General features: G+C 39.9%; 1 protein-coding gene across 1 annotated transcript; it reads right to left on the reverse strand.

Moving 5' to 3' along the window:
* Positions 1–10055: 10055 nt before the first annotated feature.
* Positions 10056–26601, reverse strand: LOC108885657 (monocarboxylate transporter 2-like). Its single transcript, XM_018680101.2, is given in 6 exon segments — positions 10056–10897; positions 15489–16038; positions 16040–16305; positions 19261–19404; positions 25164–25384; positions 26366–26601. Coding segments are annotated over 6 exon segments (1668 nt in total). The 5' UTR covers positions 26566–26601; the 3' UTR covers positions 10056–10610.

A 26601-nucleotide genomic window follows, 5' to 3' on the forward strand; every position in this document is an offset into this window, starting at 1 on the left:
AAACTGGCCTTTAACTTCATCAATGGAGCAACACTGACCTCTGCTGGCAAATATGCCTTTTTTGTCAGCGTTTGTTGCACGCTTTAACTCTCCACCAGTGGCTTTAAAATTGCTTGCTTAAATCATCCGCCATGTGAGTGAGAGGGAACATAGATCAAGCACGCTGAGGAGTAGAAATAATAAAAAAAGGAAAAAAAACACACACAAAGCACTGTGCCAATTACTGGCTCAGGTTCTACATTGCTCTTATAAAAATGTAATCAATCACCTGCTCCAATGTGGGCCACCCAGAATGTAGTCCACAGTTTAACACCCCACCGCCACAGCCACAGGAAAAGGTCACCGGGGGGGAGGTAACAGTGCACTATTGTTAATAACATAGCTACAGTGCACACCTTTTTTGTGAAGTTGGAAAACAGAGCTACGGGGAGAGGAGCATGCAGCATGACAGACAAGATTCACTCTCATCTATGTCCCAAAAAGTAAAAAAAAAAAAAAAAACAAGAACTCATTCCTCTTTCCCTTCAGGATCCACTGGCATGGCTCCCATCTCTAAGAGCTTCAGTTGATTTTCAGACGGGCACTGAGGATGCCACCTCAAGCTGCTAGCAGTTGGAGAGGAGAGGGGATGGAGAAGAGGGTTTCCCCCCAGGGGTCCTCGCAGGCCCAGACGTGCTCATTAATATCTCCAGTTTCGCGGGACGCCACGGACAACAAAGAGCGAGAGCAAGAGGAGCCAAAAAGTGGTGACACATGCATTCATGTAAAGGAATGTATAGTTATGAGGCCATAATATACTCTCATACTGACCAGTTTTTTTTTATCCGTGTGCATATAAATGTACACTTTCTGTCTTTCATTCTGTTTAATATGACTATCCATGTGTGTTCCAACTGCACACACATTAAAAGAAAAAGAAAAATCTAGCTCATGTGCAAACAGCTATCAGAGACCATTTCAAAATCAGACACCCCTCCACGTGTCTCTGCGTGTACGTGTGTTCCTGTCTCACAGTCATCCTCTGCCTTGGACTAATGATGTACTGGCATGCACGGCGTGGCTGCGTAGCCATTCACAGGGCTGGCATGTGTTAATGTCCCTGGCACCCCACGCCCACGGTAAAGTGATACATCCAACTGGCTTAGAGGTGCACGCACACAGTCAGGACTGAACAGATGCCACTCATTTGTGCTGGCCAAAGTGACCCAGCAATCAGCTGGCTAAGCACCTAAAAAAATCTCAGCAAGCTAGAAATGAGAGGAATGAATGCTCCACTGGGTGACAGCACAGCGTGGAGCCTCGCTACAGTGGCCGCCTTTCTCCTTTCTCTCTCTCTCCTTCTTTCTCTCTCTCCTACTTTCTCTTTGTCCTTTTCCTGCTCTTGCCAGTTTTGGGGCTGATCCTTACTTAGCTGATATTTTGCTGACCCTCACCCAGTCTCCATCTTTTTCACTCTTTTTCTTTTTCATCCCTGTTCCATCCTCTTCCTCTCTAATCATTTTCACTCTCTCATTCTGCCATTCCATTTGTCTCATTTCTAAAACTCATTCAAGATCTTTTTTTTCTTCTGTCCTGCCATCCTCTTGCTGGGCAGCACTGGTGCGTGTGTGTTTGTCTGAGTACATGCCTGCCTCTGCGCATATGTGTGTGTGTGTGTGACTCCTAGCCGATGCACTCTATGACATATTGAGGTAATAAAAAGCTCCTCCGCAGGGATAGCTGTGGCCCACTAATTAAACACCTCCTATGCGACCTTATTGCAGGCGCCAGTTGCCATAGAACCCAACTACATCTTCTGAGGCCCTGCGTCAAACTGCATCTCCCATCTCTGAATCACAGGAAAGTGGGGGAAAGAGGGAGAGGAAGGGGAGGAAGAGAAGTTGCAAGGTCATTGTCTCGGGAAACCAAATTACATTGTACACACAGTGATCTCCCTGAAACAGAATGGAGGTATTGACTTGCAAGACAGACTTGTTTTCACAGCTATATTAAAACATTTAGCTGGACGATTTTAGAACAATTTGCTCATGATCTGTCCGCTTCATCAGCATAATATTCAGGAGGGCGTTTCAGTTCTTCTCTCCGTCTCATGAGAAGAAAAACACAGAGTGCGTGACTTTTGTGCAGATATTTAAAACTGTTCATTCTTTGACTGTGTACTTTATTAATTAGATTATATTCACCTCAAGGACAAATCCAGCTCCAGGATTTAAAAAAAAAATAAACAAAAAAAACTTGTATCAAAAGACAAAACTGGTTTCACAAGCCTTGAATCGACCATGTAGTAGCTGTGATGACGGTGGGAGCCAAAGCTCTCTGAGAGTCCTCCTGAATTGGTGTCTTGACACTTCGAGTATTACATGACAAAATGAAAAAACAAAAGAAAGAAAAGTGATCTAAAGAGAAAAAGAAAAACTGGTGCTGACTACATCTGGAGCGAAACAATTCAACAAAAGCTCTAAAGAACTAAAGATCATAAATTTAATCACAGCCCCAGGTGACGGAAATGTTTTCTGAGCTCCTTAATGAATTAATTAAATAGGCCTTTGGCATTTCATGTTCATTCCTGATGAGAGCGTTTCTACGGCAACTTCATTCATGTCTGCCTGCATTAAGTGCACAGGGTGTTTCAGCGTCTACATCAGAAGGTGTACTAATATAAAAATATTCCAAGGTGCTCCACAGAACATATACAGAACCAAAAAAAAAAAAAACAGGAATACTGATGTTTTTTAATTAATTTCCGACTCTAGTATTTTTCAGATAGAAAAGGCACAGAGGGGGTTAATATTTTCAGCTATGTAGAAACCAAATGTTTCTATAATTGTAAGCATGGAGTGAGCATGCTTCTCTACCAGCTTGGAGTTAGAAAATAAATGTAAAGCCAACACTGAGTCAGAGAGATTTGTATGTGTATTTTAGTGTGTGTGTGTGTGTGTGTGTGTGTGTGTGTGTGTGTTTGTGTGTTCTGTTTCTGTTAGGGTCAGGTCCATTGGATGAAGGTGTCCTCTGATTTGGTCCATTGTGGGTTAGGGGTCAACGCAACAGACGACTCAGCACCTGTCAGCAGCCGAGTCCTTCTCATCAGTCACCACCTCCATATGCTGCCCATTAAAATCAGACATGTGGGCACCGGGCTGGCAAGGTCCAAACACCTAGTGACCCTCACCACATCTGTTGACAAAGCCTTAAACACATGCAGCATGGAGGGGGGGGGGTAGTCAATAGGGGAAGGAAGGCAGAAGAGAAACAGGAGCTACATTTTAATGCAGAGAGTTTTTGGCTATTAAAATAAACTGGCTTAGTTAGATAGTGACTAGATAGTGAGGTATAATTATCTGGAAATAGTTTGCAGAGGTTACTGGTGGAGTTACTGCTGTTTTAGTATAGAAAAATAATGGAGAATGTCTTTGTTTAAATGGCCGGTTTATTCAAACTACCTATTTGCCTGGGTTTTAAAACACAAAGTTGGTGATATTCTAGATTCCAGATTTCTTAGTGTCAACAAATCCCCTGAAACAACCAAAACCAACCACCATCCCACCCTGCCTGTAGGACTGCAAATCCATTAAATCGTGCTGTAGATGTAAATCTTTAAAAACATGTTTCAAATACAAATGTTTATTTTTCAAAAAAGGGCTTGTAATCTCCTAAACAGCTGAGCATTGTAGTTTTTAGCAAACATTATATAACAAGAGTAAATAGTGCATTTCTTTGGGACTACTTTCAACTGTGGATGAATATGCACTAGTGAGTATTTCTGACAGCAGACTGGTATATGTGGGATCAATTCAAAATGAATTACTCAATGCTAATGCTCATCTAGTGCAATAGTGTGACTCACTGGTGTGTATTCAATAGTTATGTTAGCAATAGAGGTCTATGCCATAGAGAAATAAACTGACCTTGGCTACAGAGACAATATTTTATACCAGTAAGTAAAATATTGAATATCACCACTTATTATTTGAAACATTCCCTTGTATTCTCCACCACCCCAATACAATGGAGGTAAATGGAATATTGATTGTGGTGCCCACAGCACTAAAACATTAGATGCAACAATGTTGTGTTTTACAGTACAGCTTTGCTCTAGTACACTTTTCATTTGTGTATAGTAAATGTTCACAATATACAGTATATAGTATTTTAGATTTGATTTACTTTCCTTTTTTTTTGCTTTATATTAATCTAATCTTAAACCCTGTGAACCCTATTGATAGCGTATTCCTGGGATTATTTAGGGTAGTGGTGACATTGTTTCTAGAAAGACACCTTTGTGCTAGGAGTGAGGTAAGAAAACAGTTTTTTGTAATTTAAGTGAGCCAGCCCTTTAACTGCTTTATTCAAGGCAACAACAGGAGCACTCACTTGTAGGGTATAAAAGATGCATGCAAGTAGTGAATTACACCTTTACTGGAAAATGGCCAATAGCCAGAGCAAGGCCATGCATATAAGTGCAAAAAGAAAGAGAGAGATGAAATGAGGGAGTTGGAGTTTAAAGTGGAAAAGAAATCCTCTCTTTATGCCGGTGACACAGCTGAAATTTGATGTACAAGGAAAGCACACATGCATGTGTATTTGACTACAAGTCAGTGTGTGTGTGTGTGTTGTATTATGTGTGTGTATGCATGAGCAATTGCAAACATATTTCTACATAAGTCTAATATGCCTGTGTGTTTGTGTATGTGCGTAAATCCAAGAGAGAGCGCGAGAGTGCTTGAGTGACTGTGTAAAAGAAATGCAGAGGGCATTCTCTTCAAACGGATGGTATTCAAAGAGCAGGGAGTTTCAAAGGGAGACAGCACTGAGGGCAGTTGGGTTTGAACTGTGTTTGTGCAAAGCAGTCTGCCTTTTAAGAGAAAAAAAAAGAAAAGAAAAGAAATTCCTGAAGTGCATTTGCTGAGTTTTCTTGGAGGAGGAGAGAATATTAGGAGAAATAAAGAGAAAGTGGTGGAACCAGACAGACAGGGAGAAAGGGAGTTTACTAACCAATCAGAGAGCAATAAGGGGGGGTGGGGGTGGGGGTGGGGGGCAAAAGAAAGGCAGAGAGGGAAAGAGAGAAAGAGCAGGACACATAGAGGAAGAACATTGGCCCGGGGCACTGCTACGTGCTGCGTCTCCTTTCTCCCCTTTTCTTCAGGAGACTCAGAGAGAAGGAAAGAAAAGGAGAGGAGACGAAAAAGAACAAAAACCCACTTTCCATCCGTACCTATGGGAGCGCTGAAGCCAGTGGTGCCCCATATAGCTGCACCAATCTGACCTCAGCGCTGCAGGAGTGATGGCTAGTGAATTACCATGTCAGTGGCCCGGTGCCCCGTCATGCCAGCTCCCTCACACACACATAATAAACACACTCCATCACCCACTCGGCTCAACCACACCGCCCAAAGAGAGCATATTAATTATAGATGTACGTTAAATTACTTTCATTACCTCCCCTGCTCAGTGGACGGGACAGAGACAGGGATGATAGATGGAAAGGGGTTCACTATATACCTCCCCAAGTAGTAAACGCCCCTTTTACTTTGTCTAACCCTTTGTATGCCCTTTAGTTCTTTATCTTGTACCAATTCCTCCACATTTTGTGGTTCTCTTTATTTTTTTTGTCACTCTTTCCCATGCAAACATTCTTCATTTCCTCAAATAATCCTAGCATAAACACTGAAACAAACAAGTGACTGTTTTTCTTATTGAGACAAAACAGACAGTGAGAGGAATAGTAGGTGGAGTTGTAGGGGTGCTAAGCTTATTCCAAAAACAAACCCTTTTCTTCTGATGTAGTTAAAGAAATACCCTATTGAAAAACTATCTCAGTCTCAGTTAAAGGCCTGAAAGATGGTTCACAAACCTACTATTTTGTTAATCGGATTTCATTGATGGAAAATAATTGTTTTAAAGGTGCTATATCCAACACCAACATTAGCATTAGCTGTTTACTTACCAGTCTAGAGGAGGTACTGTGAGTTCAGTATCAAGTTAACCCTAACCCTGGGGCATATTCTAACCTTTTGTCTTGTAAACACAACAATGCCTGAGGCTCTTGGTAAGTAAACAGCCGTCAATGCTTTGGCAATGTAGTGATAACAAAAACTTACATATTGAATCTTTAACAAGACTTTAACAAGATAGCACTAGCAGGGTGAGTGCTGACAAGAGATTAGAGCTAAAGCATAAGGAGGAACAACAGTCATCCTCATATTTCAAAGATTTTATTTTCAGTCTGTGTTTTTGTATATTCATTCATTCATTCATTCTATATACTGTATATTGTGGGAGCTTTACACAGTTCAGCTGTTAACACTGTAGAGTATATAACTGAACAATCAAGTACTTAATTGACACTTACTATGTCTCCCATGGATTTCTAGAAGGTGACTTGTGAATGAATAAATGAATATGTGACCATGTTACTTGGGCATGGACACTACTTAATCTAAAGATTTAGATACCTCAACGTTTTAAGCTTAAGTTTTGACATCTGTCCAATAAATTAAACATACGGTTTTCTGGAAAACAAATATCACATTGCTGGTGTGAACATGTTCTGACATTTTCAGTTGTGCTAACTGAAACCTACTATGTAAGCCCTCTTTGATGAACTTTTGCTCAAATGTTAATACTGAATCTCCAATGGGAACCGCATAATACCTGACATCTAAAAGTTCTAATGAAGACATGGCTAATGCAGAAATGGCACGCTTCTAGTGTGATCTAGCATTATCCCTCAGTGTACTCCCTGAGCAAATAACAAAGCAACACATCTCTTCTTCAAATCTAAAGGCCACTGTAGGATGCTCAGTGTGTGTGTGTGTGTGTGTGTGTGTGTGTGTGTGTGTGTGTGTGTACACTTGTCCTTGCTTCACTGTGTTCTGTAAGTTTGATCTCACTCCAGCGACGGAAGCATTACATTGGTAGCCTGTGCTTGCTCAACACCCTCGGCCTATCTAATCTCTGCTGCTCTGAAACATCCCATTCAATTTCTTCTGCTGATAGATGCCAGTGCTCTTTGAGCCCTCTGGGAGCACATTCTTTCCTTTCCGCTTGTCTCTGACTCTTCGCTTGTGTAAGACCACTCCAGATTCATCAGGTCAGTCCCCTATTGTAAACAACCCAGATCTGATTCGCGCAGATCCAAAGGTCAGGAGAAGGGCTGATAATCAACGTCCAGACACCAGTCTCTTATCTGTACTCAATCCGTTAACATAGGAAGATGCTGATGAACAAAAAAAAAAACACACATTTGGCAGGATGAAGAATGATATCTAATTACAATCATGCACTCCCAAGTTGGCTACTTGTTTAACAAGAAGTGACAGTTAACTGAGAGCTGTCGATTAGAGTTAGTACATGGTGATACATTCTAATTGTAGTCCTCATTAAGAGATGAGTAAAACACATGCATTCTATATCACAGCTACTCACTTTTTTAATTTACAAACGCGGATGCCAGTCAGCGTGTTTCAAGCTGCTTTGCAATTAAATTTTGCTGCAGCGTCAGCAGACCACCTCTGAAGCAACCATCCTACTGAGGAGTCTTTAGCAAGGCACTGAAACTCAACTACAAGAGCTCTGAATGCCAAAGGGAAGGAGAATTTCTACACTGAGATTCATATTAACCTTAGAGAGAAAAAGATATATGTGACTTGGCATACTGGCAAACAGTATTGCTTAGTCACCTGACCACCCCCAAGACCCTCCAGAGACAAGAAAGTCTTTTTTACCATTGAGCATAAAGGACAACAGTCATGTGGCTCTGCTGGAACACACATTATGGCCTGTAGAGGGGGGTCAGCAGGCCAGAGGGGAGCAGGAGGTGAAAAGAAATATAATAATGATAAACAGATTCCCAGCCGCAGCGCCCATCGCTTCGTCTCCGGGGAAACTTTCCACCTTGTCACATCCGAAGACCTTGCATAATATTCAGCTAAGGGACAGGAGATAGCAAAAAATGTGTGTGTGTGTATGTGTGTTTGCACGTGCATTTCTAATTTATTGGCCCACTGATTTGCTGATGTGTGTGAGGCTGCATGCAGCTCAGAGCACTAGCCTGGAACATTCGGGCCTTGCTTCATTAGGTGCTCACGCCCTTAAGCTGCTGACATTTCCAAACTTGTTCCCCAGTCTTCTAATTGTCATGAAAAATTGGACGCAGCCACCATCATTGAGAAGTTGAGCGGTAGATTTTGATTTGATGGGAATTTCTCTTGTGTCACTTGCCTCGCTGCTTGAATATGGAATGCAAAATCATGCTTTCATCTGTCCTGGACACTGTAGTAAGTGATGAAGGAAATGAGTTTTGCAAAACGAAACCATCACCCACAAGAAATAGATCTGACTTTATCGGTACAAGACCAATTTCTGAGATATGAGAAGAAGGTATATACTTAAGAAAAAAACAGACAATAAAATACATATGGATTTTATTGAGTTAATAATATAGTGTTATCCATTGTATCAATGGCACATTATATACTACATGTGCATGTAAGATGTCAAAAGTTGAAATACAGCTACAACACTCACACTTTCATCATTTAACCCTTTAGTAAACTAAAGCTTTCATTAAATTCTCTGGAACACAGAATTCAAAAAGCTGCCATCACCTTCAAACGTAGGCTACCTTATAACAGATTTTGGATTATTTGTAAAACACATTCTCTCCCATTTTGTCACTCATTCGCACTTCGACAAACATGTTCACTCACATGCGCAAATACACACAGCATCAAATCAGTTAACAGTGCATGCAAATCCATTTTCGCCCAAATAACAAATGTCACTACTAAATGTCAGCACCAAATTATTACGTTACTGTGGAACACACTCCAGTTTCTAATGTGTTTTGGCACAAAAGTTCAAATTAAATAAATACTGACAAATATTTAAAAAGACTATTATTTGCTATTAATTAGAGAATGATCATAAGTCAGTAGCACTTCAGTAACGAGTTTTGTTACTGTATGTTCATTACGGACTTCAGTACTTAATGTAGAATGCATTAACAGTAACTAGTAAAGAGGAGGTAAAGCATCAAGTTACCTGCAATATTTCAATGTCTTTACTAGCAGCTACAGTATTTCATTGTCAAAAGTGCAAAATGTCTCAGTTCAGTCTCCCTGAGGTTATGCACATTACCACAAGAACAGTTAATATTTTTATAGACAAATTAAATGAATATGAAATGAACATTAAGGAATAAAAAAAGAAAGAAATGCAGATGTGTGTTCATCACCCTCTGAGAGAAAGAAGTCAACCATCCCTGCATTTCACTCACTCTCAGACATTAAGACTGACACTCAGTCATGAGGTAATAATCAAGTAAAGCATGACACAGTCAGCGTATAAGAGTAGAGGTAGTACTGATCCTGGTTCAGATCCTGGTTCATCTGCACACACTGTCATTCCTCCTAATGACCTCTAGGCGGCAAACAAACAAACTGACAATGGGTTGATGATCTTAACTGAACTCAGGCTGCAACTAACTGATCAACTAATCTGTTGATCATTATTCAATTAATCACTTAATTCGTTGGTCTGTAAGACAGAAAATCATAATTTCCCTGAGCCAGTGTTTTGAATCAACGATCCAAAACCAAAAGATATTTCTTTTACAATGACTTTAAACTGAGAGAAGAAGCACATCTGGCACCTGCAAATATTTGGCATTTACCATTACCATGGTAATGTTGCTCAGTCAACCACTTTGGTCCAGACTTACTCATTTGAATAACTATCAGATGGTGAAATTTCAGTACACATACTCTTCTTCCCCAAATGATGTATCCTAGTGACTTTTTGTGATCCTGACTTTTCCTCTGGCACCACCATGACGCTGATATTTAAAAAAAAATTTTTAGTGGAATATCTTGCCCTGTCCAGGGTGTACCCTGCCCCTTGCCCAGTGGCACTTAGGATTGGCTCCAGCTCCCCTGTGACCTTCAGGATAAGTGATATTGCTAAAAGATGGATGGATAGTGGAATATCTAAACAACTGCTGAATGCATTACCATGAAATTTGCCAAAAATATGATGATTTCTTTTTTTTTTACATCAATCTTCAGAATGAGGTTCAGAATGAAATGTTTCAACAAGTTTAGATAGGATTGCTATGAAATTTAATAACACATTTATGTCTACCTCAGGATGAAATGTGGGAACTTCAATGATTCTTACATTTTTCATTGAGCACCATCATCGGGTCAAACTTTTTAATTTGTTGTTTATAACTTAATATCTGTTAAATTCAGGCCCAGCTGTCCTCTGTGTTTAGGACTAATTATGCTAAAATGCTAGCACATTACAACTAAGATAGTGAACATGCTAAACATCAGCATGTAACTGTGACGATGTACGCATACTGATGTTAGCTCAAAGCTCCTCTGTATTGATGTAAAGCCTCAAAAAGCTGCTAACATGCCTCTTAGTCTCATTTTCTTGTTAAATGGCTTTATGGTTAATTGAACATCAAAACAATTGTTTTTATCTTAACAAATGAAACAATGAGTAAATTAGTGTGTGAGAAAGCTGGAATCAGTCATTGTGTTGTCTCAACACAAGCACACTGTCATACATGTATCCCTAACATGCATGTAAAATAGGAATTGTATTTAATTTGGTGTTTCTGTGTTCTCCAGTCTTGGACCTTGCTGGGCTGCCTCTAAGATGCTCACCTGGTCCCGGTTCTCCTGGTTCTCCTGGTTCTCCTGGTTGTCCTGGTTGTCCTGGTTGTCCTGGTTGTCCTGGTGCTGGTGCCTGTCCTTTGCTGTCTTCTCTTTTTCCAGCATGTGATAGTTGCAGGTGTTCATAACAAAGAGGAAGAGTCCACCAGCCACGATCACAGAGCCACACATCATGAAAAGGTACTTGTAGTCTCCATAGATGTCCACCAGTAACCCTGTGTGGAGAAGGGCAGAAGGGTGCAGGGAAATTATGATATTTCAAACCCAACAGATGTCAGTTGTACCTATCCGTACAGACATGGTGATAGATCGAACAAAAACACACAACTATACACCATGACAAGCAAAACACAATATGTCACTGAATAAAATCTTCATTCGACCACTTTACAAGTTTGAGGATGACAGGCAAGAACTCAGACTTGGCTTGTGCTTGTGCTTGTGCTTGTGTGTGTGTGTGAGAGAGAGAGAGAGAGAGAGAGAGAGAGAGAGAGAGAGAGAGAGAGAGAGAGAGAGAGAGGAGAGTGAACACAGGCCAATTTGAGGAGAGCCATGTCGGAAATGACAGGGGGGCCATTACACCCTCCCTGGCTCTCACCGCTTCTCTGGGAAGGCAATTTGGACGGCAGCTACCAAAACGAATCAGAAGAGAGGCCCATTCTCAGAGCCAGAAAATATCGAGCCCAAGTCTGCTGAAAAGTGACAAATGTGGTTTAGATCAGATTTAAGCCTCCAGGTTTTCAGAGTCTTAACTGCACCGGCCTGTAACCCCACCGCCCCACCCTCTCGCCTCCAGACGCAGATCGAATGGGGGAGTGCAGCTATCTTTCCTTCAGTCTAAGCGTGTATGATGGTCCTGTCTGTCTGTCCATCTCAGCATATTACAATCCCTCCTTTAGACCATTTTAGAGTCTTACTGAATCAATGGAAAGGGTTTTTCAATATCTGAATAATTTTGGGCAAGAATATGTTCTCCCTATGGTCCTTAAAGTTGAACCTGGTTCAGTTTTTTCTTCCTCCAACCTTCAAGAAATCTTTATTGTGTACCATGTTATAGTATCTTGTCTCAATCTATTAATTTTAAAGGGCCATTTCCTTGATAGATCCTCTTAAGTACTCCAATTATCATCTTTACGACAAATAATAATGATAATGATGTTTGTGTGTGTGCCGGCACTTACAGTACTACACTGAAGGGGGGGTCACTTTGCATTTGGATCAGTTTCAACCATCTCAGTGAAGGCTGCATCATCTGATTGATAGCACTCATCTCATGTGTGTACGTCAATGACCATCACCCTCATTAAGACAGTCCTTGATTGGCTGAGCAGTAATTAAGTCCATCTGGCATAGTCACCTCTTTTTTTTTTAATATATTCACAGCTTAATTATGGCCCAGGTACAGGGCTTTAATGACGAGAGTTTGAACTGAGCGTCATTAAACACCCAAAGCAAAAGGCTAATTACACCCACTTACCTCACTTTCTCCTAATTGGATTGACCCGCAGGTTTTGGGGGAGCGGTAACAAGCAGACTAGTTAGGGGAGACATAACGATTGTGCCCTCTGGAGGAGAACGTTAGACGTGCAGGGAGGCACTTATTTACCCTATTAAATGAGCGCCTCAGAACAGGGTCGCACCAGACAAACTGGGGGGCCTATAAATTTTCACCTCATCAAAACTCAGGTTTGAGGCAAAGGAAAAGTTTGTCAGTGGGACGATATGCACAACTGATTAAGTCATAGGCAGGTACACAACGTCCTCAGTGTATTTGTCTAGGACACTAAACAGGTCTCCCTGAGTGATGCACAGACAGACAATTTAAACTGCATAACACCACTACTCATTGTAGTTGGTATGGTGCATATTTTAATGGGGACTTCTTGAGGAGCACTGCTGTTTGGAAGAGACATGGAACATAAAAGACGTGGTGCATGTGACTAATGTAATGCCTGACACCCACATGGCCTCAGCAAGAAATGATTTTAACAACTTCTACATTTCTCATTTTTTCACGGGCTTGCCTTAACCTCATCCATCAAAAAAAGTCACGAGTCAATGGCCATAGCAGACAGCACACAGATAAACTCTGCAACATATTGGGAGTTTAACTTAGCAAAAGGCCAGTTTGTTTCTTAATTAGTGTGACGACAGCAAACTTCATATCCTGTTGCAGGCTACATTTGACTATGGTGCAGCATAAGTAACAGTGGTCAAAAGTGCTGCTGAGCCTAGTAAAATTTCTATAAAGATCAGTCACGATATAGCTCATATTGTGAACAATCAACAATTGAATTTTTGCTACTGCAAGTAGAGGTTTTAGGATTTTTCTGTCCCTTGTCCAAACTGAATATCTGAAGATAGAGGATAGACTACAATATGTAATATTGATTGTAAAAAGCTCTGAGACCATGCAACTCACAATTGTTTCCATTACTGATTAATCTTGCTTGCATCCTTAATGAGTGCTTAGTAAATAAAGTTCCAGAGCCCAGGTAATGTCTTCTAACGTCCACCAAGATTGAGAGATTTTAGTTATTTGATTTTATTATTCTTTTTACTTTAAAAATTACTAGCAAAAAATAATGAATTGATTTTCAAAATAGCTACAGTGACTTATCGACTGACCAGCTATTACTTTCAAATCTAAACTTGACCTCTCTTTATTAATGACTAATGGTGTAACGGTTTCCCAAGTCATTGTGCCACACCTTCACTGACAAATCCAAATGTCATTGCTCAATATCTACAGTGCACTTTTGACGTGCAAATTTTCACTTAGACATTACTCAATGCTCTTAACTTTCAGAAGAACATTGTCTTTTTCTTTTTCTTTTATATCATGAGATCAGCATGTTATTCATAGATAGAGTGAACTCAGTGTATGTACTTTATATTTATCAGTTTGTTAGACACATGTCAAGACAGTGAAACTGTGTTTCACAATAAAGTCGCTACATCAACTGCAAGCATTAATAGATTTACATGCTGCCTCTATGGCAGTTGTTGCAGGTTCTGATACCAACAACAGGGCCTCAATTCAAAATGCTTTTGTTCTATTGATGACAAATTGTCACTACAAAATAATTTTCCCCAATGGCTCCTTTTTCAGAGACTGTCACTGTCACTGTATACAATGCCGCTGTTTTTACTGAAGCAACAAAAAAATGTTTTAGAGTGGGATTTTCAAAAGTGCACTAGTCTTGAAAATGGCAAGGAAGCAGAGAGAGTAAACAATATCCCTCTGATTACACAGTTATTTAGACCATGAAGATAGCTGTCCAACACTTCAATCTAAAGCCCTATCAGAGGCAGAAGAGTTCTGGAGATGCAAGTCATCGGATGAAAATGGGCTTTTTCTCGTATTTGATGGGCTGAGTTCAGTAATTCAGCTTATAGGTTTATGCTGAGCAATAAAAAAAATAACATGCTGAGTTTGACCCATTACAAAAATCCCTACTAGCAGCATATATAACAGGGAATCACTTGATTTATGATTAATAGTGTCTACTATGTGTACTTTTTACATTACCATTAACTAGAGTTCATTTAGCTATGCAAACAGAGAGTAGCTTTAGGATTTGTTGTGCATGTTGGTGAAGTCATCTTAGGCTCTGTTGAAGTATCAGTCATACAAAAAATACTGTAAAGAGAGATATACTCTTTATACAGCTCATAGAGGCAGTTAAAATATATTAAAACCTTTTAGAGCCTGATTGCCACAATTTGCCACAAAAAGTCCCACTCCTTCTTGTTGTCATAACTCTATCAAATAATTGAACACAGAGACGTGTGTTTACTAAGGGTGTAACGACTCTGAAACCAACACCAAAACCGTGATACAAATGTCAACAAACTCGCATTGCGATATGGATAGATGGGTCGATGTCACAATCTCAGTAAATCTTTTACAGTTTATCAGTTTGCACTTATTCACAGGGCCATACTTTATACTTAACAGGCTTAAATAAGCAAAGTCATCAGTATGGTCCTTTAACTAATATCTCCTTGTAAACACACAACTCTAACATTTGTAACAAAAAAAAAAAAAAAAAATGCCAGCATAGCAGCTGGGGGTATTGTAATTCTGTGGTGCTACTGTTAGTGCAGTATAGTGATGTGGTGAATGTAAAGAATGTACACAATCCTCAGCTTCTTTGCTTTTCATTCCAAAATTGGTATGGAGACCAAATCCTACTGTAGACATGCCATGAAAACCTGAGCAATGAGTGCAACCAGCTTCTTTACAGTGGTAAATAACCATGACCAATTATTACTTTTCTGTTGTGCCCTCATGTGCCTCAAAGCACCCCATTCACCAGTGATAATCCTGCTCTGTCTTACAGCAACAACACTCTGGAAGTAAATGAGCTCTTGTGCAACATAATGCACAGCCTGTGACTGAGAAAGAGATAAAGGCAAAAATATATAGAATTCAGTTTGCTGCATTGTTTGCAAAGCAGCTTTCTTCAAACTGGCTATTTATGTATGCTGTAACAATAGAGGATTTTTTTTCCCAAGTCGGTATTTGTATAGTATGTTTGTAAGTCTACATTATTCACTTCCCCTTGGCCTTTCAGTTGCAGAAAACAGCAACATAAGGTGTGTATTAACAGTCTAAAGTGAGTTGAGAGTAAATACTTACCTGTGTAAGAGAGGAACAGAAAGAGAGCGAGAGAAGGAGAGAGAAGAGAGATGGATCTGTACACGCAATGTGATTACTTGTGCACAGCTTATCAAATTCAAAAAGTGTTTTTCTGTCTTGTCTGAAAATTGATAATGTTTATGTTCAGTGTGCACAGTTACCTGCAGTAGGTGGGCCCAGTAGCATGGGGAAGCACTCGATGATGGTGACCAGTCCAACAGCACTGGGGAAGCGTTCGTTTCCCATCAGGTCCATCAGGCATTCAAATATTAGGGCAAAAACCATGCCAAACCCAATACCAAAACATACTGCATAGGCCACCAGGAGGGCATGACTCTTCAGCAGTGGGCACACTAAGTGGCACGTTCCATTGAAAATCATAGCAAAGCTGAAAAAGTACTGGATTCTGGGCCTGATCCACTTGCTGTTGGCCACTAGGCCAGTGCCAGGACGAATAAACATGTCCACAAAGCCCATGATAGAGAGCAGATAGGCTGCAGCGTATTCTTCTACACCTTGGTCTATAGCATAGGCTGGTAGGAACACAATGGGTGCATAGGCACCGAAGATGAACATCATATTTCCTATGAGGTAGATAATGAAGCCTCGATCCTTGAAGAAGGTCAAATCCAAGAACTTCTTTGAATTCTTCACACAGCTTCCTTTTAGCTTAGTGATGCTGTTATTCGGCTGTTCCTCCACCATCTTCTGTGTAGGCACCAGAGATTGGCTTACAAGGTGCATTAACAGGTCTCATCAGGGCCCCAGCAACGCAACAATTGAGCATCAGACCCCCTAGGATAAGCAGACTTCCTCTCCAGCCAAACTTATCAAGTAAGTATTGGTTTAGAGGGGCCAAAAAACACAGAAACACTGGACTCCCAGCCATGGCCAGGCCATTGGCTAACGGCCGCTTGGCCAGGAAGTACTTGCTGATGATGGTGAGAGATGCATTCAGGTTTAAGGCAAGTCCACAACCTGTGTGCAGACAGATGGAAAAATACACAGTCATTCAAAAAATCTTCAGGAAGAAACCCTTCTTGAACCTGAACTCCTGAGGGTACTCGCTAAATTAAATTAGGAGTGATTCTGCTTGTTGCTCATTAAGGTTCCATCTCATTTCAGTTTTGCCAGCTAAAATCTCATCACAGAACGCTGGAAATTATTTCAGAAATAATTCCTCCATTTAAGTAGAAATAAATTAAGAGAGCCTAGGTAACACCTTCACTCTTTCGCCTTTTTACCCACAATTCAATTTAAGATGAAGAGCTACAGGTAGTTGGTTAGGCTGCTATATTCTTGTCAATTTAATCTTCTTCTCTTGCTCCATGAGACAGCTCATGAAAAAAATGTTTTTGTTGTTTTGTGAATATCTCTATTCAAAATGGGTCCAGAGAATTACCATATAAAGTTTTATAAAAGACAGTGTATTTCATCAACAGCAAAGGAAACAGCAATCTTGACTTTACAGTATCCTTATATGTATATAAAAACTTACCATAGAAATTAAGCATTATTTTTCTTTTTTTGACTTTAAAATAACAATAATTCATAGAGCCATAAAAAATGTGTCATCTCTGAGTCAGTGGATTACTGTTTTAAGTCTCTGTTACATAACAAGTTACTGTGTGTTGGACATCTTATCAGATTTGCAACAGTTAAGAAAACATTTTGGATTTCTTAGCAGCTGAGGAGATCTTCGGGAAATCTAAAGACCAAGCATTACAAAGTGGCATCTTACTGTATTGTCTGTAGGAAAGCAAGAAGAATACAATTCAATTTAGTGTCTGGAAACTTATGATATTTAGCTGAATTTATTCTTGTTAAAGGAATACGCTACTGTTTTTCAACATTATATCAGTGTCATCCATCCATCAGCCAACATAGCCACAGCCAACCAAAGTACCCGAGACTGTCCACAGGCTGACACAAGCACTTGAACAACAAAAACTACAGTATCATCAAGAAGGAAATTTTATACTTTCATTAGTGCAATCATAAGGACATCTATGCATCCATCCATCTACCATCTATACCACTTATCCTTTGAGGGTTGCAGGGACTTGGAGCCAATCCCAGCTGACACTGGGTCAGAGGCAGGGTACACTGAGGAGGAGACACTGGAGACACTGCCTGCCAGTCTATCACAGGACTGACATACAGAGACAAAAAGCTATTCAGCAATTTAGAGTAACCAATCAATCTAACCTCCATGTCTTTGGACAATAGGAGGAAGTGAGATTACCCAGAGTGAACCCACACAGGCGCTGTCTCATGCTACAGGAGTACAGAGGGTCACATTAAGACCATGCTCTCTGGGATCTGGGACAGTTCTGTCTTAATTACCATCCTGGTTCTGGTCTCCTTGGTACACTTAGTGCAACCCAGTAGCAGGGGCAGATGCCTTGAATCCCTGAAAAACAACACAGCAACCGAGGCAGGCACAGGGAGAATGCAAACTCCACAGTCCACACTGAACGAACCGGGGTTCAAACCTGGAACCGACACGACAGTGCTAACCACCGCACCACTAAGGACACGATGCCTCAAATTTAACATTTGATAAACAGCTCTGGCTTCTTCCATCTTAGAGCACTTGCAAAATCAAAATAATTCCTGTATGTTTAAGACTGTAGTTCATGTGCTGGCCTCTCTCAGAGTTGCACTGCATAGATTGGCACCAGGTTGTCTCTGAACTGCTTGTAGTCAAGCCTCTTCAGTAACAAAGGTCAAACAGCCTAATATTTCACTGTCCCTCAAATACCCCATATGTAAGGACAAAACAATCCCCTATCCCTGCACACTGTCACTTGAGCAGCTAACAAGTTTTCTACCAATTTGATAGCTACTACAACTCACTATTACAACTTTTCTGCTCTATAAAGTCTATTTCTTGAGCAATTTATCACTTGAATGTCCTTTGTTGCTTCACCTCTAAGAAAATGTGAGCCTTTCAGAGCTTGAACATTCATATACAGAACTCTATGCCTCATGTTTCCACAACTGCTTTTCTGCAGCCTTGTATAATGACAATAAGCCTGACCTTGATTGTTCATGCCTACTTCAACATGACATCCCCTCCTATAAAAGGACACAAAGATAATTACTTACTGCGAGTCATTCACTGATTCTGGAAAGTATCTGAACTAACTGGTCTTTCTAAATATGTTTGTATTTGTGTATGTATATGTGCATGTGTGCACATGTGTCTGCATGTCTGCTAGGGAGTAAAACTGCCTGATGCCTATGTGTCAGTGTGCCAGGGCACATGGGAGCAGAGCAGGGCTCACATATACCTCTAGGCACCACACATGGCCCAGCCACTTGCTGGGCCTATTAATCCTTCACAGCAGTCCTTGGCAGGGTAATGAGCCTCGCAGGGTGGCAGAGAGCCCCCATGTGACGACCATGATGGGAGCCTATGGGAGAGTACAGAGGGCCATGTTAAGACCATGCTCTCTGGGATCAGGGACGGCTCTGTCTTAATTACCGTCCTGGTTCTGGTCCCCTTGGTGCTCTAACTGCACCCCAGGAGCTAGGGTAGATGCCTTGAGCCCCTAAAAAACAGCACAGCAGGCAGTCAGGGGAAGCTGGCAACCCAGAGATTCAGAGAGAATCTTAAAAAAAGGCAGATTGCCAACCTCCCAACCCCAGTGGATCTTAACCAGGGCTGATGGAAATGGTAAGCAAAGACGTCAGCAAGTCTTAGATCCACATCATGAAATTTGCTGGGTTGTTCACTTGATTGCAAACCCACAGGTACTCCGGTTTGGTCTGTGATCTCTTGGTCAGCTAATTTTCTATGGATTTCTCAGGCTGGTATGTAAGTAGCAGAATCATCAAAACCAGTTAAGGCCTTTCTGGCAATATTGTCACAACATATTGTAAAAAAAAAAAAAAGGACAACATTTGAAAAATATCCAGGCACTGTACCTCCAATGACACCAATGAAAAAGTAGATGTAAATGATGGAGGTCCCAAAAGAAGCAGTTACCATAGAGGCCCAACACATCAGTCCACCAAGTATTACTATTGGCCGGCTTCCAAAGCGATTGACCAATGCGCTGCTCACAGGTCCTGCAAAGAAGAGGACACAGAAAGAGAGAGTGGTTCAGAATTATCATATGTTACATCTCAATATAAACAGTTTTAGCAATTAGCTTACCTACTGCTAGTGATCAAGGGTTCAGAGAACAACAGCACCCATTCTCAGTCTACTGTAGTTCTAAACCAAGGGCAAAAGGACATTAAACCAAGTGATGGAACACCTCCACACTTTTGCGTCCACTGCAAAGCAACTTGGCGACTGATTATACTCTCCCCTGATAATGTAAAATACTACACTCAGTGATCAATCAGCAATTAAACAGCTTTTTATATGCTGTCACTCTTCCCTTCATTCATAACCTTGCCTGAAAGAGTGACATTGCACCACTAGCTGTTCTGTAGCACACCATAATGAAAACTTATTTCTTCTCCTTGCAATGAAGACCAATCCTTTGAATGTATAATAACTGTCATAACATACAGAAAATGGAGAGAGGATCAATCAAACTAATGCACAGGCTGCCATGATTATTGAGACCTTAACGTACAGTTGCTTTTCATGGCACTGGTAGGAGGGGTCTCTGTGTGAATAGTGATAATTGAAAACAGCCCAGTCAAGTAAGAGGATTACATGTTTGGCAAACACTTACCGTCTTGAAAACAATGTTTGCCTGGGGTGACAATCAGTTTCTCAGTGCATGATAAAAAGTTTTTTGTCTTAAATGGAATCAGTCTATGTTCTATATTCCATCAAAAGTGTATTTATTGATGATCGTTGCAACCATCCAGTCATCCGGTCAAATCTAGGTCCATATTCTTTCCCATTTTAGCCATTTTTGGTCTTTACCAATTGCTTGTCCAAATATGTTTGCCAGTAAGACTGGATTAAAAAAAACAGAGAAAGAAAGACTTTATGATTAATTGCAATTTTTATTTCAATGATCCAACATAAAATCTTGATTGGTCTTTGTATATGCACCTTTCTCAGTAAAAATGTACAGTACATCTGCACAACAGTCATGTGGTTTCCCACTGTAAGTGGTTCAGTTAGGGAGGTTCTGCATGATATGTAAAATGTCAACTTTATAGAAACCAAGTTATTGCAACAAGCACAAAAAAGTTATCTTAAGTGAAGAAGTAAGATAGATTATTTAGTTACACCAGTCCAGTAATCTGTCACATGAATAATTTCAGTCTTTGCTGATCTACAAACCCTATTAACCCAAGATTGTAAAAAATCATCAGGCCCAGATAAGACAAAGCCTTACTTTTCAGAACATGCTGCAGATATTATCACAGAGCTTGCTGCTTCAGTTTTTCATCTCAGTTTATGCTCCAAATCATATGCAGTACCTTGAAATAAGCTATGGTTGTCCTTTTATCAAAGGGTGGAAACCTTTCTGTCCTGAATAATTACCATCCCACCCGTCTGTAAATAGTCTTTATCTAAACATTCACTGTGAGTTTCAATCAGGCTTTAGAGACTGGCAGTTATGCTTGTTACAAATGATATCGTCAACTCTTTAGATAGTAAAAATCACTGTGCACCTCTATTGATTTGTTTAAAGTGTTAGGACCCTGTAGATCGCGAACTGCTGTAACAAAGTCTTCGCTGTGTAGGGCTAAGTGAAAGAGCTGTGACTCTATCCAAAAGAACTCAGCATGTATCAGCAGAAACCCATACCTCAGTTTCACTTACAGAAAACAAACATGTCCCTCACAGATCAATTTTAGCCCCCAATTTATTTTATATTTTTTTAAATGACTTTTTTAAATGACTGGTCAGGGAATAAATCCAGCTATGATTCACTTATTCATCACTGTCAAATGGAAACCAGATGTTTCAATGATGCACAGTCCTGTGTAGTTTTTTGAATGACAATAAAAGATGTTTTGAGTTTGAGAATAACTGATCCTATAATCTTGACACTGGAGGGGACATACATAGAAAGAGCTGCGTCCTAAAAGTACCGAAGCATATGGCTCGATGAAAAGATGGCTTTTAATGTCCACATTAATGGTTTATTGAAAAGGCTCAGGCCCAAAGAGGGCATTTTTTCCACTTAAAAAATGCTTTCCATTTGAAGCCAGAAAGTAAACTGTACAGAGCTCATTCATATCAGTATTACATTATGGTGATGTGATCTACATGCATGCAACTTCATCAGTACTTGTGGATTTTGCCTATCACACTGCTTTATGTTTTGTAGCAAATGCAGACACACACATTTAACATTGCATTTAATATGAATCATTAGGATGGTCCTCCCTCTACCAGAGGAGAAAAATACATGTTGATATTTATTTACCAGACATTGCTAGCTAAACTACCTACCTACATTGACATTCTTTTATCTTTTCATATTAACAACCACAGCACTAGATCTGCTAATCAGATTTTAAAAATATCCCCAGGGTGCACTCAGAGCTTGGTAAAACTGCTTTTTCCTTTTATGCACCTTGGTTATAGAATGAGTTGCAAAATACAACTACTTTAGAACACTCCCCTCATTAAATATATTTAAAAGACTCCTACAAACTGCCCTGAATGAAACATGTTGCTGTTTTATATGACTAACCAACTGTTTTTAAATGAGTAACTTTATTGGAGATGAACTGTGTGTTTTTCATCTTTTATCCTCCTTACTGTTTAGCTTGTATGTATTGTCTGTGTCTTTTTAATTGAGCAAAACTGTGTTTTTCTTTGTTTTCTTCTTGTCACCAATTCTGCTGCTTCTTGACTAGAACTCCCTAGAGGAAAAGATCTCAATGGGACCTTCCTGGATAAACAAAAGATAAATACATTACACTGAAAAGGTCTGTTTATTGCACACTGATCTGAGCTCTGTTTGTGTTTGTGTCTGAGAGATATTATCTCTGGTAATTCTCTGTGGGTTTGTCACTACAAGCCCCTTTCACATCCATCACATCCACTATGAATATTAAAGTATTGATTAGTGCAGCTTAAAAGAAAAAAAAAATGTCAATGTCAATGCACTGATATTGCCACTGAGATCTGGAATGCCTCCTTAAAAAGTTGACCAAGTCACAATGAAGAGTTTTCTTTCATTTTTTGCTGTAAAATAACTTTCCTCGACAACTTTATCTGCTGTACCACTGTAACTACTGTACATGAAATAAAAATATCCATCCTGCTGTTATACAGTTAACCAGGTGCCTGCGGGGGTCAAAGATAGATCATCTTTCTCGCTGTAGCTGTGTCACAATAGGGCATCTCCCGCACCACCATTACCACTTCCATTATAACTTTATCATTTGGACTCCTTGAGTCAGAGGTTTTCTGAAAAGGCTGTCATGTCTCTCCCACAGGGACCTGGCGTCAGACCTCAGTGTGCTGAACCTTCCTCTGATATATACCCCCTGTCTCTCGCCTCCACTGGGTGACATTGCTGAAGCCTTGCCAAGGACAATATGATAAAGCCATGTGCCTGAGCCACAGTGGAGGGGAATATTTCACCAGTTAGGCCTCCCTGAGTTGAGTGCAGGTGAGTCACACATGCTCCTGTTCTGTAACCTTGAAAGCAGCTAATGATGAATTCATGTAGACCCTACACAAGACTTTTATTTTGTCTTTTTTGTGTGTGTGTCATCTAATGAGTTTTCCAGAAAAGAGTATAACAATAGCATGTACAGAGAAGAGTATGCAATGAAAACAGACTTGTGAAAAAGTCACTTTAGATTTCTTTTAGCCTCTTTTGAAAGCAGTAGTGTGGGATCTTATTTGATGTAATTATTAAATCAAACATTCCGAGAATGTAACATTGTTTGGAGACAATTTCAACATGCAACAAGGGCCTGTGATTACCACCACTCAGATGTATTGCATGGATGGCAATGACTGTTGCCTAGCCTGACAGTGCTATTACAGGCCCAAGTGTAAAGACACTGCACCACCAATAGTGAGGTTACTTACTTACATATATTCTGTTTGAACCTGAATGTTCAAGAAGAAGAGCTTAACTACTGTTAAATGACTCCGATTAAATCGTGTTAGTGTGCATAGTTAAATTAAAGTCAGGCGAGTTATACATGCTAACAACACCCCCCTTACTAGGCAGCCTTAAGCTATTTCAGTCGTCAGTCATGTGAAGTCAATTTCTCAATTTTCTATCTGGTCCAAATGGGTTCACAACACAACAACCGTTTTCTTTGTAGAGAAGACACATGCCAAACAGTGAAAGCATTTTTCTATACGCTATAAGACTGGAATTATAATGCAGATTGATGATTCTAAATAAATACCACTGACAAGCTACTTATTCCCTCTAACATAGACGTCTGCAGTCTGCAGTCAGTTGAATGTTAGCTGTAGCCTTTGTGGTTTCAAGAGCAACTTTTAAGAGAAGATATTAGGCAATTTAAGGGGCATTTGATCAGATGACCATTATCAGTGCTAGTGCTTGGAGGTAAGCCAGGTGTGTCAGAGCCCTGAGGGAACACAATAGAATCCAATCCAATAGGACGAAGAGCAAAAAAACAGCTCTACCTGGTTAACCTACTATTCATCGGCCAATACAAAGGCATTCTCTAGTTGTGTAAAGAATATTGATTTAGAGGTACTGGCTACAGAACCCGTGATGGCCTGAAGACCTCACAGTGTAACAATTCCAAACTGCTCTGCTTCTATTTAAAAAGTTACTGTATTTACAGTAACCAGGTGGTTTTATTGATGTAGCATATTTACTGATATTAGCTTAATGAAGATATATTAGTGTCTGTTGGTCATTAAGTAACAAAAAAATTGCAATACGGCAATGGTGTGTACCTTTTCATAGTATGTCCAATGGAGAGAATTGATTCTCAACTGTAAAATGTCCCACTCAGTTTTAAAAACTACATTCTCCTGTTTATGTTAAAAACAAAAAAAATCTGAATTTAAGTATTGAAAGATAAATCATTATCAGATTTTAAAACTCCCCAACATCAATGTTGGTATGGGCCTCAAAAATGATGTATTGGTAAAGCTTGGTATGCTATATAAACCCTTAATCTGACAATACTCTAAATAATTAAATAATAAAAGTACTGACTGCATTGCAATTTTTTTTAATTACTTTGAGGAACTCATTTTCAGCAATGTATTTGGGTGTTCAGTCACATGACGCATACAATATTTTGAGCTGTGCTCACCACAACAGAACCTTGTTTACAATGATTATGATAATACAATTTTTGGATATAAATTTGGGGGTGAAATCTGTAAACAATGAACACAGTAAGCTTTACAAATGCTGTGATGTGAATGACAATGTGGCCCTGACTGCACTGAGCGACCAGCTAGTCATTGCTGCGTGTAAATGTATGTAGCAAAGCAGACCTTGAGTTAGAATTTTGGCCTAACTGTTATTTCTAGAGAATTAACTTTGATTCTCAATGAAAATCATCATGGAGAAACTGAAAAACAAAAGAAGCTTTTACTTCTGTGAAGCAACTAATTTACTGCGGATCTGCTTGACAAAGAGAAAACATCCTCTTTCAATACAAAATTACTTTGTTGAAATTAAGTAGGCTTTTGAAAAACATATTCTTAGACTCTGATATTATCAAATAATATCCAAATGGAACAAAGGCTATTCAGATTTTCAAAAGGTAAGACCACCACCAAATTTGTATAAAATAGTATAAAGTGAATTATACATCAATGATTTAGCAGTGATCATTTGTTCCAGGTGCTGGTACTGATAATTGTGAATATTTTTCTAAATTGGCAAACCAATCTAAAAATGATGATCATGATGATGATGATGATACTGATTAAAACAACTCACCGCCTGCGTACATGGCAGCCAGCATTATTGAGGAAATCCATGCTATTTCACTGTAGCTGGCCCCTAACTCCTCTTGGATCTCTTTGAAGAAAATGGACAAGGCTTTTGGCGTGGAATAGGCAAATCCAATGGAAATATGGGCCCCAACTACCACCATCCAGCCCCAACCACCATCCAGGGGTTTGTAGCCCAACTCATCTGCTGGTGCAGGCGACATATTCCTATTCAGAGAGTGGGGGGAAAAACATGTGACATTGTATTATCAAATACTAACTTCTAATTTGGAAAAAAAAAAAAAAAGATACATACATTGCATTTTTAAAATGTGCTTAATCGTGTGCCATAGACCAAAGTGATATTTACATGCAGAACTGATAGTTTTAGTTATAGATACTGCTCCATCTCTAAAAGCCAGAGCAGAAAAGAAGTAGTCAGATTTCAAAATAAAATACCTAAAATATCATTCCCAGATTAACTGGCACGCATTTTAATACGTGGCCGAGCACGTGACAGCTGCATCAAAGTTTGTATTGTTTTCTAATGCTGTGAAAGATTTGCTGACATAAGTGACACAAGAGTAGGCTATAACTGATATAGCAAGCATGTCATAAAGAGGAATGGGAGTGATGCATTTCCAACATTATATCAAACTTCTCGATTACATGACTTTCTTAATGTGAGATGAATGGTCACAAATGGGCCTTTAAAGTTTGAAGTTTACTACTTACTGTTTGCTAACGCCGAATGCGGAGATAGCATGTGAGTGTTTCTGATTAATGAGAATCACATGAGATAAATATAACGTATGTGTTGTAAACGCAGTATAAACAACTACAGCTTTTGCTATTTGCTGAGTAATGAGTAGTCAGCCAGGCAGACAGCATCTGTTGCTGTGTCGTATATTTGACTCTTTGTACAAGTCAAACTACAACAGTTCCAACGACAGACGGCTAAACGTTTATATCCAACAAAGTTTAAGTAGGCTACATGTCTACATCTGTTAAACTTCAGGTGTTGAAGTTTTAAATTCCAAAGAAACGTTTTCAATGAAAGAGCACTCGAGACGGAAGGAGATACTTCGCACGTGGAGGACAGCAGAAAACAGCGATACAAAGTAATCGTGGTGCTAAACCTCTAACTCTCAATGTACAGAAGACGGATAGGATCATAAATATGTTTTGTAGAGTCTGAAAAGACCTTACCTTTCACTGAGCGTCCTTCGCAGCCCCGATTGTCTCAGCGAAGTTAATGACCAAAGTTTCCCTGCTGCTTTATTTGACGTTTGGTCACGTGGCATATCGATGTCCTGGGGGTGGGGTGGGGGGTTTGCCAGAGTTTTGACTAGTTTCAGGATTACTGGTGGAGGAGCTTTTTCTGCATCATGTTTAGTCCTAAAGCTCATGCTGCTGTCTGTAGTGAATCAGAACCTCACACTGTT

Source organism: Lates calcarifer, linkage group LG12 (genome assembly GCF_001640805.2).
Source record: "Lates calcarifer isolate ASB-BC8 linkage group LG12, TLL_Latcal_v3, whole genome shotgun sequence".
Classification (NCBI taxonomy): Eukaryota; Metazoa; Chordata; class Actinopteri; family Centropomidae; genus Lates; species Lates calcarifer.